The sequence below is a fragment of the Spermophilus citellus genome (assembly GCF_964194105.1).
Source record: "Spermophilus citellus genome assembly, chromosome: 6".
NCBI lineage: Eukaryota > Metazoa > Chordata > Mammalia > Rodentia > Sciuridae > Spermophilus > Spermophilus citellus.
Genome location: NC_138187.1, coordinates 75,564,622 through 75,579,407, shown reverse-complemented (window position 1 = coordinate 75,579,407; position 14,786 = coordinate 75,564,622). Strand labels below are relative to the sequence as shown.

Here is a 14,786-nt window from a genome sequence, read left to right as displayed (position 1 = left end):
AAATGACAAAATCATAGAATTTGGAGGGAAATGGATGGCATTAGAGAAGATTATGCTAAGTGAAGCCAGCCAATCCCTAAAAAACAAATGCCAAATGTCTTCTTTGATATAAGGAGAGTAACTAAGAACAGACTAGGGAAGAAGAGCACGAGAAGAAGACCAACATTAAACAAGGATGAGCGGTGGGAGGGAAAGCGAGAGGGAAGGGAAATTGCATGGAAATGGAAGGAGACCCTCAGGGTTATACAAAATTACATACAAGAGGAAGTGAGGGGAAAGGGAAAAATAATACAAGGGGGAGAAATGAATTACAGTAGAGGGGGTAGAGAGAGAAGAGGGGAGGGGAGGGGGGATAGTAGAGGATAGGAAAGGCAGCAGAATACAACAGACAATAGTATGGCAATATGTAAATCAATGGAAGTGTAACTGATGTGATTCTGCAATCTGTATACGGGGTAAAAATGGGAGTTCATAACCCACTTGAATCAAAATGTGAAATATGATATGTCAAGAACTATGTAATGTTTTGAACAACCAACAATAAAAAAAAAATAAAATAAAAAAAGAAACATATCCAGTGGCTGGGGATGTGGCTCCGAGATAGAGTGCTCGCCTAGCATACTGGGTTTGATCCTCAGCACCACATAAAAATGAAATAAAGATATTGTGTCCACCTACAACTAAAATATATATATATATGACTCAATATAAATATATATATATATTTTTTTTTAAAAGAAACATTTCCAAAAGAAGAATAGTAAGTTTATTTTAAGAAGAATGTCCATCTTAAAGAATCATTATGGTCCTTGAATTTCTTTTCACAAATAGAAAAGTTCTCATATTTACAGGTAATGGTAATAGAACAAATTTTGAATTTCTAAATAATCCAATAGCCTTTTCAGACAAACATGAACAAAGGACTATAAAGTCTAGATGTCAATTAAAAGACCAAAAGTATAATGATGTGAGAAGTATCATCTCAAAGCACTTTTCAAGAGCTTCAGGTCATTGAAATAGATACTGATACTTCAATGTCAAATTGAAAATTCTGCTTGCTTTTAGGTGTCAGTTTCCATTCTTCTCTAAAAGCTAAGAGGCTGATAGTAGACATAACATATCATTGCATTGTGGTTTTAGGAACCAACATGATGTCATAAAAGATATTCAAGTTCTTTCGTAGGTTTCAGCCTACAGAGTCTTGATGTCTCACAAATTTTATAATTCCCTCATGCTGGTTATCAGTACTCTGGAATAAATTAGTATGCATCAAAACACTTCTAGAACTTAAAAGAACTTGTAGGTACCTAGGATCTGTTCTTGGAGATTTCCTAATTAAATAAAGTTTTATTTTGGAATTACAGAGTGGAATTTAAGAATTACAGAGATAATACAAGAATTCTTGTATGCTCTTTGCCTAGTTTCCCCTAATAGTAACAATTGTTTTTCTTTTTTCAATATTTTTATAGTTTAAAAAATTCTAATTAGTAACAAATTATGATGGTACATTTGTCATTGCTTAGAAAACCAACAGTGGTTCTTGGGAAATTAAGCTGGGAAGAACACTAGAGCCCACAAGTTTAAGACCAGCCTGGGTAATAGTGAGATTGCTATGTCATTCAAAACAAACAAAAACTGATACATTAAACCATTAAATAGTATCCCCATGTACGTTACAGCACTCCAAATGTGTATACCATATTACAATAAACTCTAAATTTTATTCATATTTCACCAGTTTCTCCCTTAACCTCTTTTTGTGTGCGTGTCTGTAGGATCCCAGGCTGCATTTAATCATTGTTTATTCTTAATCTCTTCTGGCCTGGGTAGTGGCTGTCATTCCTTATTTCTAAAACCTCCATAGTTTTGAGACTAAGCTATTTTGTAGACTCTCTCTCTTAGGAATTTTCTAATGTCTTCTTTTGATTAGACTGGGATTACTTTGTTTGGCAGAAGAATACCGCATATCAGGGCTGATATCTCTCTGGAGAATTTAATTCAGTAGGTCTAGAGTAGATACTAGAAATCTTTTATTTAAAATTTTTTTTAATTTTGAACTTCACAAAAAGTATTTTTTTGCAATTTTTATTGGTACATTGATTATACATAATAGTGGAATTTATTGTGATATATTTGTATGTGCATTTAACATAAATTTCATTCCCCAGTATGTCCCCTTTGTCTCTCCCTGGTCTCTGTCTTCTTGTCTACTAGTCTCCTATTTTAATGAGACACCCTGCTTTCTTTCCCTCCTTTTTCTTTATAGCTTCCAGGTGTGAGAGAAAACATGACCCTTGGCTTTCCAAGTCTGGCTTATTTAAGTCAATATCATGTCTTCCAGTACCATTAATTTTTCTTCATTCTTCTTTATGGCTGAGTAAAACTCCTTTGTGTGTGTATATATATCACATTTTCTTCACTCATTTATCTGTTGATGGACAGACACCTAGGCTGGTTCTGTAGTGGGGCTATTGTGAATTGTGCTACTATAAACGTGGGTATGCATGTTTCACTACGGTATATTAATCAGTTTTTTCACTACAGTATACTGATCAGTTTTTGGTTTTGTTTTTTTTGAGAAATACCAAGGAGTGGTATTTCATATAGTGGTTCCATTCCTAGTCTTTTGAGAAGTCTCCCTATCAATTTCAATGTGAGTACACCAATTTACAGTTCCACCAACAGTGTATAAATATTACACTCCCACACACATCCTCATGATTGCCATTCTAACTAGAATGTGATGAAATCTCAGTATTGTTTTGACTTGCATTTTCTGACTAAAAATAGTGAACATTTTCTTCATATTTGTCTTAAATTCATATTTCATTTGAGAAATGTCTGTTTAGTTCATTTGCCCACTTATTGATTGGATTATTATTTTTGGGGTCCTTTTGGAGTTCTTTATATATTCTGCATATTGATTGTGTCAGAAGAGTAATTTGTAAATACTTTCTTTCATTTTGTATGCTTTCTTTGTACTCTTAATTATTTCCTTGCTGTGCAGAAGCTTTGTAACTTAATGTTATCCCATTTATTCTTGGTATTTGCTATGCTTTGGGAGTTCTATTGAGGAAGTTGTTGCCTGTATGTATATATTAGCATGTTTAACTGATGTGTTCTTAGAGACAGAAGAAGACGAAAAGACCTCTGCTGTTCTTGTTTAGACTATTAATATTGTTAAAAAGGTAATATTACTAAAAGCAATCTACAGATAAAAATGCATTTCCAGTTAAGATGGCAATGACATCCTCAGGAACTAGAAAAAATTAATCTTAAAATTCATATGGAAGAATAAAAGACCCAAAGTAGCAAAAATAATCCTGAGTAAAAAGAGCTATCCTGGAGGCATTACAATACCTAATTTCAAATTATACTGTGGTAACAATAATTGAATGGTACTGACATAAAAACAGACAGCTTGAAAGTTTCTGGTGTAATTCCTAATTTTGATTCTGTTTTTTTTTTTTTTTCGGGTGGGGTTGGGGGTGGTGTACTGGGGACTGAATTTACGGGCACTCAACCACTGAGCCACATCCCCATCCCCATTTTGATTTAAAGACAGGCTCTCACTGAGTTGCTTAGCACCTCGCCATTGCTGAGGCTGTGATCCTCCTGCCTCTACCTCCTGAGCTGCTGGGATTGCAGGCATGTGCTACCATGCTGGACAAGTCTGATTCATTCTGAGTTGACTTTTGTGCAGTGTGAAAGATAGTGATCTGGTTTCATCTTTCTATATGGGTACATAGTTTTGCCAGCATCATTTGTTAAAAAGATTGTCTCTCTTCTAACATGTTTCTGATCCTTTTGCCAAGGATCAGGTGACTGTACCAGGGTGGACTTGTCTCTGTGTCTTCTGTTCTGATCTACATGTCTCTCCCCCACCACCACCTCCTCTCCTCTCCTCTCCTCTCCCTTCCCCTCCCTTCCCCTCCCCTCCCCTCCCCTCCCCTCCCCTCCCCTCCCCTCCCCTCCTCTTCTCTTCTCTCTCTCTCTCTCTCTCTCTCTCTCTCTCTCTCTCTCTCTCTCTCTCTGTCAGTACTGTGTAATTTTTGTTACTATAGTTCTAATATAATTTGATATTGGGTATTATGCCCCTGGTATTGCTCTTTTTGCTCAGGATTGCTTTAGCTACTCTAGATCTTTTATTCGTCCATATGAATTTTAGAATTTTTTCCCCCCTGGATCTGTGAAGGATGTCATTGCTATTTTGTCATTACTATTCAATATGCATTGAATCTGTAGATTGCTTTTGGTAATGTGGTCATTTTAACAGCATTAATTTTGTCTAAACAAGAACAGGGCAGGTCTTTTCATCTAGTAGTGTTGTCTTCAATTTTTTTTCTTCAGTGTTCTGTAATTTTCATTATAGAGGCTTTCTGCTTGGTTAGATTTGTTTCTAAGTTTTTGTTTGTTTGTTTGTTTTTGAAACTACTATGAATGGAATTGCTTTCCTGATTTATTTTTCAGTGGATTTATTGTTGCTGTATAGAAAAGCTATTGATTTTTGTATATTGATTTCCTCCTCCCTCCCCAGTTCTGGTGTCACAATATCTTTTATTTTTTATTTATGTGATGCTGAGGATGGAACCTGGTGCTGAGGATAGAACCTAGCGCCTCACATGTGCTAGGTGAGCACTCTACCGCTGTGCCATAACCCCAGCCCCTGATTTTTTTTTAATCCTGCTATTTTAATAAATTTATCAGCTGTAGTCATTTTCTAGTGGTTTCTTGAATCTCTTAAGTTTAAGATATCATCTGCAAACAGTGATAGTTTGACTTCTTCTTTTTCTATCTGTCCCTTTTTCTTTCTTTCTTTTGCCTAATTGCTCTGGCTACAATTTCAAGTACTATATTGAATAGTAGTGGTAAGTGTCAATGTCCTTATCTTGTTCGTGACTGTAGAGGAAATGTTCTGTTTTTTTTTTTTTTTTTTTTTTTTTTGTTTAGGATGATATTAGCTTTGGGTTTGTTATATATACCTTTATGACATTGAGGTAAGTTTCTTCAATGTTTTTAACATGAATGGGTGTTAAATTTTGTTGGAGACCTTTTTTAAATTCTATATGTGATGAATTAATTTATTGATTCGCATATGTTGAACCATGCCTGTATCCCTGGAATGAAATCATCTTGATCATGATATACAATATTGTTAACGTGTTTAATTCAAATTGCTAATATTTTATTAAGGATTCTTCCATCTGGGTTGCATACATCAGGGAATTTGGTCTTTAATTTTTGTTCATGAATGTGTCCTAGTTTGGGGATCAGGATGTCCCTTTTATTTTCTTGCCTAATTGCTCTGGTTAAAATTTCAAGTACTATATTGAATGGTTGTGGTAAGAGTTGACATCCTTGTCTTGGTCCTTATTTTAGAGAAAATGACTTCATAGAATAAATTTGGAAGGATTCCTTCACTTTCTCTTTCATATAATAATTTGAAAAGTGTTGGCATTAGTTCTTCAAAGGTCTGGTAGAATTAGCCAAGAAACCATCTGGTCATGTTTTTTTCTCCCCTTCAGCAATTTATTTATTATTTTTCTTTTTAAAAAATTGCTCATTCTTTTTAGTTACATGAGAGTAGAGTATAATTTGTCAGTTATACAAACATGGAGTACATCTTATTCTAATTAGTATCCCAATCTTGTGGTTGTATATGGGTTTCTTTGTTGGAGCTTTTTATTACTGTGTTGATCTTATTGTTAGCTCTTGGTCTGTTTAGGTTTTCTATAGCCCCTTGGTTCAATGTAGGTCATATCTGTCTAGAAATTTGTATCATTCCAGTTTATTGAAATATAAATTTTCAAAAGTCCCTAGTAATCCTTTGAATTTCAGTGATGTCTGGGATAGTATCTGTTTTTCCATCTCTAATTTTATTGTCTTCTTTTTATCCTGGCTGAGATATTTTCAATGGGGGATATTTTCCTACACACTCCTGTATTTATAATAACAGGCATGGGCTCCCCTTTGTAGGTTTTGGTGCTTTTGGCAAAGGGACACATGGCAGAGGCAAAATGCAACTCAACAGCTACGGTACATGGCTGCAATGGGACACCAAGACTGTGGCCAGTGGCTAGAGCTCAGGGTACTGATTCATTTATTTACTTGACAAATATTTATTGAGCATTCATTATATGCAAGATGCATATACATGTTGATGATATAGTAGAAATATTTAGACAAACAATCCACACCCTTATTTTCTGGTGTGTCTATTCTAATTGGAGAAGGAAATAGGTTTAGTATGTTAAAAGACAGTAATACTGTGGCCCTGTGGAGCAAACTAAAGAAAGTAATGTGGGAGAGGAATGCTAGATTGTAATAATTATGAGTGAAGCTTTATCAGCTATCTCTAGATAAAGCATCAAACAATTTTTAGTAGCCACATGCTTTAATGTTCTGTTTTGGAGTTCAGTTTTTAAGTACTGTTGGAATAAATTAGGCCCATGAAGATGAACTATTTGTAAATAGGTTTTAGTCTTTAGTGTAAAGAATTGCTTTTCATATGCCCTAAATTGCATTGATTTTAATGCTTTGTATAGTCACAGGGAAAACTTGCTCATTCATAACTGCTTTTTCACCATGGATCTTCCTTTTTGAATTGCTAATCTTGGATTCCTTTGGGAAGATTGCAACCTTGTCAGTTGTAGAGGGTGTACTTATGGATATAATTTTAAGTATTTTGGTAGAAATTGAAAACTTTTGGCTTTAAAAATTACTTCATGTTTGTTGGCCTCTATTTGCTTCCCCTTGCCCAAGAAATATTTAAAAATGGATTATTTTGTGATAGTATTACACCTGTCTTACTCAGGGCTATTGTCCTGAAATAGCAGTCTTTATATAATAATTCAAATAACAATGATTTAATATTACCTACTGCTATCTCCATGATACCCACAACATTTCCTTTCTGGAAATGTTGTGGGTATCATGGAGATAGGAACACAAACATGACTTCTGTGTGAACTTAGTGTAAATTGAGGATTCTTACATTAGATGATGGCGGTGCCCGCAAATTGTAAAGTCTACTTTTTTAGAAAAAGAGCCAGAGCATTCTCATATTTTATTCTCTCAAATATTGAGAACCACTGGAAGTAAAAAAAATAATAATAATTATTGTTTTGCTGATACCCAGAAAACATCAGGGAAGGACCCTGAATTGACTGGAAAATATGTCCTATGTGTTTATGTGCAGGTAGATGTATTGTGTGAGGTCGTAGGATACTCTAGGAATACTGATCTCCTGACATTAGTATATTTATAGAAATTGTACTCTTAACAAATTTGGGGATGCTGTACTGAATTTACACTGAAGATTTCTTTATATTCTCTGGTTCTGAAATTAAAAATTATTTAGAATCATTGATAATCTATTGCATCGATGCTTTTTTTTCTTTTCAGAATTTGCCGTCTGCTGTAGTAACTCATGTTTTAAATCCTCAACCAGGAGAGAAGATTCTAGATTTGTGTGCAGCTCCTGGAGGCAAAACAACACATATAGCAACACTAATGCATGATCAGGTAAGACTATCTTCATAACAAAACTATTCGATGTATTACCTATTTCAGTGGTGAGGGTAGACTGTAACTTAGAAAACACATCTATACTTCTACTTCAGATTTATCCAAAGTGAAAATTGTTCAATTATGTCAGTTCACCAAACATTAAGTTCAGTAAACAATTATTTGTGAAGACTATCTGAAGACCCAATTGAATCCTCAATTTACTCTACATTATAAAATACAATTCTTTCCTCATATAATTAACTTTGAAACATTTAAGAGATCTTTTCATATTCTTTCTTTTAAAGTTTTGCCCTTGTTCTAACTATTCTACCACTAAATATTGAGAGTATATTATTAGGGTGGAAATGTATATGTTGATATCTATACACATAGATATATATAATACATAAATAAACACATATAAATACTTACAGAATGTGTGCATCTTGAGTATCTTAAATCTTATTTAGTTTAATTATAAAATATGCTTCTTTGTAACAATGCAGGTAAGTGTGATCTTGGATAACTTTGGTTGAGATCTTATTGTTTTCCTATGAATGTATATTTGCAAAGTGCTTTATCATGGACTGGTTTTATCTGTTTTCAAAACTCATTATAGCCTTATAGCCTACAATTTTATTTAATTGGAGAAGTATTTAGCCATCTGATGCCATCTTTTGTTTCAAACTCTATAAAACTAAATGGTACCTAAAATCTGAATACTTACCAGTTTCTCAGTCTAAAGCCCTTGATTGGTTGGTTGAACACTCTTTAGTACTTACTTTGTGTTAGATACTGGGGATAAAGCATTGATATATTTATGTGTTTAATTATACTCTTCTTTGCCTAATAGGAATTTAAGTAGTGGCAGGAAAAACTCTTGAAGGATAAATATATTAAATACCAATAGTGTTTCTTAAAAAAAAATGCCAACAGTGTTTAAAATAAAGCTCATGAAATAGAAGGGTTTATTTTGTGACTATAGATTTTAATGCAAATCCTTTTTCAGTTTTCTTGAAACTTTAAATATGCAGATTGAGGGACTGGGATAGTGGCTCAGCAGTAGTACATTTTCCCAGCATGTTCAAGGCCCTGGGTTTGATCCTCAGCACCACATAATAAATAAATAAATAAAATAAAGGTATTGTGTCCAACTACAACTAAAAAATAAATATTTTAAAAATGTACAGATTGATTATGATATGATCTGACAGTGAAAATAACCGCCTTTTAATTTATGACATGTTTATTATATTTGCCTGATGGCTATTATTCATACATACTTTATTCTCTCTAGTAAAGTCTTTCCAAAGAGAATCTGAATATTATAGATATATTCATTTTCAGCCAGTTTTATAATGCTGGGTAAAAATCACATCGAGGTAAGGAAGACAAGTAAATATGAACATTTTGAAAAATACTCAAACACAATATTAAAGTGATGAAAACCAAAAAAAAATCTAGGGACATTATTAGCAAATTTTCTGTTATCAGTCTATGCCCCTGAGGCATATATCATAGACAGATGATATATACAAAAGGAACAAAAGAAAATACATAGAAAAGTCAATTGCACCATTTTTGCAGTAATCATTTCATAGTACATTTTAAAGTATTACAATGCATTCTTAAAATTGTCATCTTTCTTAACTTTGACTTAACACAAATTTTATCATATAAAGTAATTTTGAAGTGTTTTTAATATCAATTCCAGAATATTTTGCTGGGATGTACAGAGGTTTTGGCTCTTCTTTTTCTGCCTTTAGTTGCAAGAATTTATAGGAATTTTGTGTGAATAGCTCAAAAATATTAAAATGACTATCAATTTTATAAGTAACCTTTATTGGCATATAAAGGTACTTTAAGTTAGATGTCTCATACATTAGTTCATCCTCTTTGAGGGGTGAGGAAGTCACATCAAATTGGTAATTTTTGATGTTTACTTTCAATAGGTGTTTTTGAGCTTCTTGAAGATTGCAAACACTATTTTCAGTTTTGATTTCTATTGATTAAAAGTAGCTAACTATAAGAAAGATTAACCAAGGACCTGAACAGACATTTCTCAAAGGAGGGCATACAATCAATCAACAAGTACATGAAAAAAATGCTCAACATCGCTAGCAGTCAGAGAAATGCAAATCAAAACCACCCTAAGTTACCATATCACTCCAGTAAGATTGACAGCCATTAGGAAGTCAAAGAACAACAAGCGCTGGCGAGGACTTGGGGAAAAGGGTACACTTGTTCATTGTTGGTGGGACTGCAAATTGGTGCAACCAATTTGGAAAGCAGTATGGAGATTTCTTGGAAAGCTGGGAATGGAACCACCATTTGACCCAGCTATTCCCCTTCTTGGTCTATTCCCTAAAGACCTAAAAAGAGCATGCTACAGGGACACTGCTACATCGATGTTCATAGCAGCACAATTCACAATAGCAAGACTGTGGAACCAACCTAGATGCCCTTCAATAGATGAATGGATAAAAAAATGTGGCATTTATACACAATGGAGTATTACTCTGCTTTAAAAAATGACAAAATCATAGAATTTGGAGGGAAATGGATGGTATTAGAGCAGATTATGCTAAGTGAAGCCAGCCAATCCCTAAAAAACAAATGCCAAATGTCTTCTTTGATATAAGGAGAGTAACTAAGAACAGAGTAGGGACTAAGAGCATGAGAAGAAGATTAACATTAAACAGGGATGAGAGGTGGGAGGGAAAGCGAGAGAGAAGGGAAATTGCATGGAAATGGAAGGAGACCCTCAGGGTTATACAAAATTACATACAAGAGGAAGTGAGGGAAAAAGGAAAAATAATACAAGGGGGAGAAATGAATTACAGTAGAGGGGGTAGAGAGAGAAGAGGGAGGGGAGGGGAGGGGAAGGGGGGATAGTGGAGGATAGGAAAGGCAGCAGAATACAACAGACACTATGGCAATATGTAAATCAATGGAAGTGTAACTGATGTGATTCTGCAATCTGTATACGGGGTAAAAATGGGAGTTCATAACCCACTTGAATCAAAGTGTGAAATATGATATGTCAAGAACTATGTAATGTTTTGAACAACCAACAATAAAAAAAGAAAGATTAATTATTGCAAGGATATCTTTTAAAAGGAAACACTTAAATTATTTGCTGTAAATTTTATATGTTTGTTCAATGAGTTTGTAGAGTAGGAATGAGAGGATAGTGGGGAATACTAATTTTTCATCTGTTTTTTGTTTTTTCATGACTACTTTTGATTTTTTATATTAGGGAGAAGTAATAGCACTGGACAAAATATCCAACAAAATAGAAAAAATCAAGCAGAATGCTTCATTATTTGGATTGAACTCCATCAAGGCATATTGCTTTGATGGAACAAAGGCACTTAAACTTGATATGATTGAGAACACAGAAGGTGAGTTAAATTTTGTTACTTTTAATGAGCAAATTGTCATTGCATTTTTTTTTGTACCAGGGATTAAACCCAGTGGTGCTTAACCACAACCCACATCCCCAGCAGCCCCCTCTTTTAAAATTAATTATTTTTTTTCTTAATTATGTATATATGACAGCAGAATGCATTTTGATTCATTGTACACAATTGCAGCACAACTTTACATTTCTATGGTTGTACATGATATAGCGTGTACAACCATATATGTTCACTCATATATGTACCTAGGATAATAATGTCCATCTCATTACACCATCTTTCCTGCCCTCATGTACCCTCCCTACCCTTTGCCAATCAAAGTCCCTCCATTTTTTCCCATGCCTCCTCCTCCCTCATTATGGATCAGTATCTACTTATTAGAGAGAACAGTTGGCCTTTGGTTTTGGGGGACTGGCTTACTTTGCTTAGCATGATGATCTCCATCTCCATCCATTTACCTGCAAATGCCATAATTTTATTCTCTTTTATTGCTGAGTAATATTCCATTGTGTATATACCATAGTTTCTTTATCTATTTATCTATTGAAGGGCATCTAGGTTGCTTCCACAGTTTAGCTACTGTGAATTGAGCTGCTATGAACATTGACGTGGCTGTGTTACTATAGTATGTCGATTTTAAGTCCTTTGTATATAGACCCAGGAGTGGGATAGCTGGGTCAAATGGTGGTTCCATTCCCAGTTTTCTAAGGAATCTTCATACTTCTCTCCTGATTGGTTACACCACTTTGCAGTCCTACCAGCAATGTATGAGTGTGCCTTTCCCCCCACATCCCCGCCAACATTTATTGTTGTCTGTATTCTTGATAGCTGCTATTCTGACTGGCATGAGATGAAACTGCAAATCTATATGCAGCAAAATAAAAATAAACCCCTGTCTCTCACCATGCACAAAACTTGACACAAAGTAGATTAAAAACCTAGTAATTAGTCCAGAGACCCTGCGCCTAATAGAGGAAAAAAGTAGGCGCAGATCTTCATCATGTTGGATTAGGCCCCAACTTCTATAATAAGATTCCTAAAGCACAAGAAATAAAATCAAGAATAAATGGGATGAACTCAAACCAAAAGCTTCTTCTCAGTGAAAGAACAATGAGGTGAACAGAGAGCCTACATTTTGGGAGGAAATTTTTGCCACACACACATCAAATAGAGCACTACTCTCCAGGATATATGAAGAACTCAAAAAACTTAATGCAAAAACAACAACAACAACAGCAACAACAACAAAACCAAATAACCTAATCAATAAATGGGCTAAGGAGCTGAACAGACACTTCTCACAAGAAGATATACACTCAATCAAGAAATATATGAAAAAATGTTCAGCATCTCTAGCAATTAGAGAAATGCAAATCAAAACTACTCTGATTTTATTCTAGCCCCTTTTTATATTTTATTAGAGACAGGGTCTTGCCAAGTTGCTTAGGGCCTCACTAAGTTGCTGAGGCTCGCTTTGAACTTGGGATCCTCCTGCCTCAGCCTCCTGCCTCAGCCTCCTTTGAACTTGGGATTACAGGCATGCACCACCATGTCCAGTTGCATTGATGTTTTGATATATGTCTAAATGTGGAATGATCAAAGCAAGCAAATTAACATATCTGTCAGTTCATTTATTTTTTGTGATAAGATGAAATTCTCAGCAATTTTGAAAAAAAGTATATGTATATACACACACACACGTATGTGCGTGTGTGTATTACTGTAGTAACGATGCTGTGCAGTAGATACAAAAAACCTGTTCCTCCTATTTAGCTGAAAGTGTATACTTTTTGAACAGTATCTCCCCAGCCCCTCCTCATTCCCTGAGTCTCTGGAACCACTATTCTGTTCTACTTCTGTGAGTTTGACTTTTTAAATATTCCATACATGAGTGAAATCATGGTGTATTTGTCTTTTGGTGCCTTGGTTATTTCACTTAACATAATGTACTCCATATTCATTCATATTGTCACAAATGACAGAGTTTCCTTTTTTTATTTTTTAAGACTAAATAGCATTCTATTGTGTATATACCTTATTTGCTTTATCCATTTATGTGTCAGTGGACACTTGGTTGACTCCATGTCTTAGCTGTTGTGAATAGTGATGCAGTGAGCTTGGGAGTGCAGATATCTTTATGACATTAATCCCAGTTCTTTTGCATATATTCTCAGTGAGGGGATTGCTAGATCATAGTAGTTTCATTATGTAGGTTTTTTTAAAGAACTGGACCACTCTCCATAATAGCTGCACTATACGTTTCTGATCAAAAGCATGCTGGTGTTCCTTTTTGTCCATGCTCTCACCAAGTTATCTTTTTTCTTTTGTTAGTAGCCTCCTGTCAAATGTGAGCTGATAAATTTCATTATGGATTTTATTTGCATTTCCCTGATTAGTGATGTTAAGCATTTTTTCATACATCTGTTAGCCATATCTTCTTTTGAAAAATGTGTATTCTAGTCATTTGCCCTTTTTTAAATTGATCTCTTAACTTTAAATTTGAGTTTCTTATGTATTATGGATTATTAAGCCTTTATCAGAAATGTGGTTTAAAGATATTTTCTCCCATTATGTGGGTTTTCTCTTTACATTTTTTCCTTTACTGTACAGAAGCTTTTTAGTTTCATGTAATTGTGTTTGTCTGTTTTTGTTATTGTTGCTTGTGCTTTATGAGCTATATGTAAAAAATAATCACCTACCAATGTCATGGAACTTTTCTTCTATTATTTTACATTACCAGGTCTTTTATCAATTTGGAGTTATTTTTAAACATGGCTTTATATAAGGATACAATTTTGTGTATGTGGATAGCCAGTTTTTTTTTGGTGCCATTTATCTAAGGTACTATTGTGTGTTCTTACCATCTTTATTGAAAATCAGTTTTCTGTGAATGCATAGATTTATCCTCAGACTTTTTCTTACCATTGATCATTATGTCTATTTTTGTGACAGTACCGTGCTGTTTTGATTATTGTAGCTTTGTACTATAAATGTAGCAGGTAGTATCATTCTCCTACCTTTGTTCTTTTTGCTCGAGATTGTTTGGCTGTATTATTTTATGGTTCATAATAATTTTAAAATTGTTTTTTCTATGTCTGTGAAAAAGGACATTGAAATTTTGAGGAGGATGCATTGATTCTATACATAGCTTTCGGTGGTGTGGACATTTCAACAATATTAAGTTTTCTAATGCTCAGACAGTGCACACCTTTTTGTCTTTGAATTTCTTTCCTCAGTGCTTTGTAAAAGTTTTTTGTATATAGATCATCTTTGCAGTTACATTTTCTCTTGTGTATTTTATTCTTTTGTTTTTGTAAGTCAGGTTTTTTTTTGTTGTTTATGAAAAGTGTTTAATGTATGGAAACACTACTGATTTTTTAATGTGGCTTTTATATCCTGCAACTTACTGAATTTGTTTATCAGTTCTAATGTTTTCTGGTGGAATCTTTAAAGTTTTCCATATATGATCATGTCATTAGCAAACAGATAATTTCACTTCTTCCTTTCCTGTTAGGGTGCCTTTTATATCTGTATTTTGCCTAATTGCTGTGGTTAGGACTTCTAATTCTGTGTTAAGAAGAAGAGGTAATCCTTTTGCAATCTGGGTCAAGTCAGCTTCAGTACGACATTGGCTAATGCCAATATTTGAAAACAGATAAATCCATAGTCCACTATGATATAATTTTTGAATGTTGTCCTTAACATAGTGTGTGTGTGAGGTGGGTGTCATTTCAGTAGGAGGAGGGAGGATAGTAGAATGAAACAGACATTATTATTACTGTGTGTATATATGTGAATGCATGACCAATGTGATTCTGCAACCTGTATACTCAGAAAAATGAGATATTATATCCC

General features: G+C 34.2%; 1 protein-coding gene across 5 annotated transcripts in view; it reads left to right on the top strand.

Annotated features, from left to right (window-relative positions):
• Positions 1–14,786, top strand: part of NSUN6 (NOP2/Sun RNA methyltransferase 6) — a 52,029-nt gene that overhangs the window by 27,361 nt on the left and 9,882 nt on the right. For all 5 annotated transcript variants that reach the window (XM_081298778.1, XM_081298779.1, XM_081298776.1 and 2 more), the window contains 2 exons: positions 7,405–7,524; positions 10,769–10,913. In XM_081298778.1, coding sequence (XP_081154904.1) covers positions 7,405–7,524; positions 10,769–10,913 — 265 coding nt within the window. The remainder of the gene's footprint in view (positions 1–7,404; positions 7,525–10,768; positions 10,914–14,786) is intronic.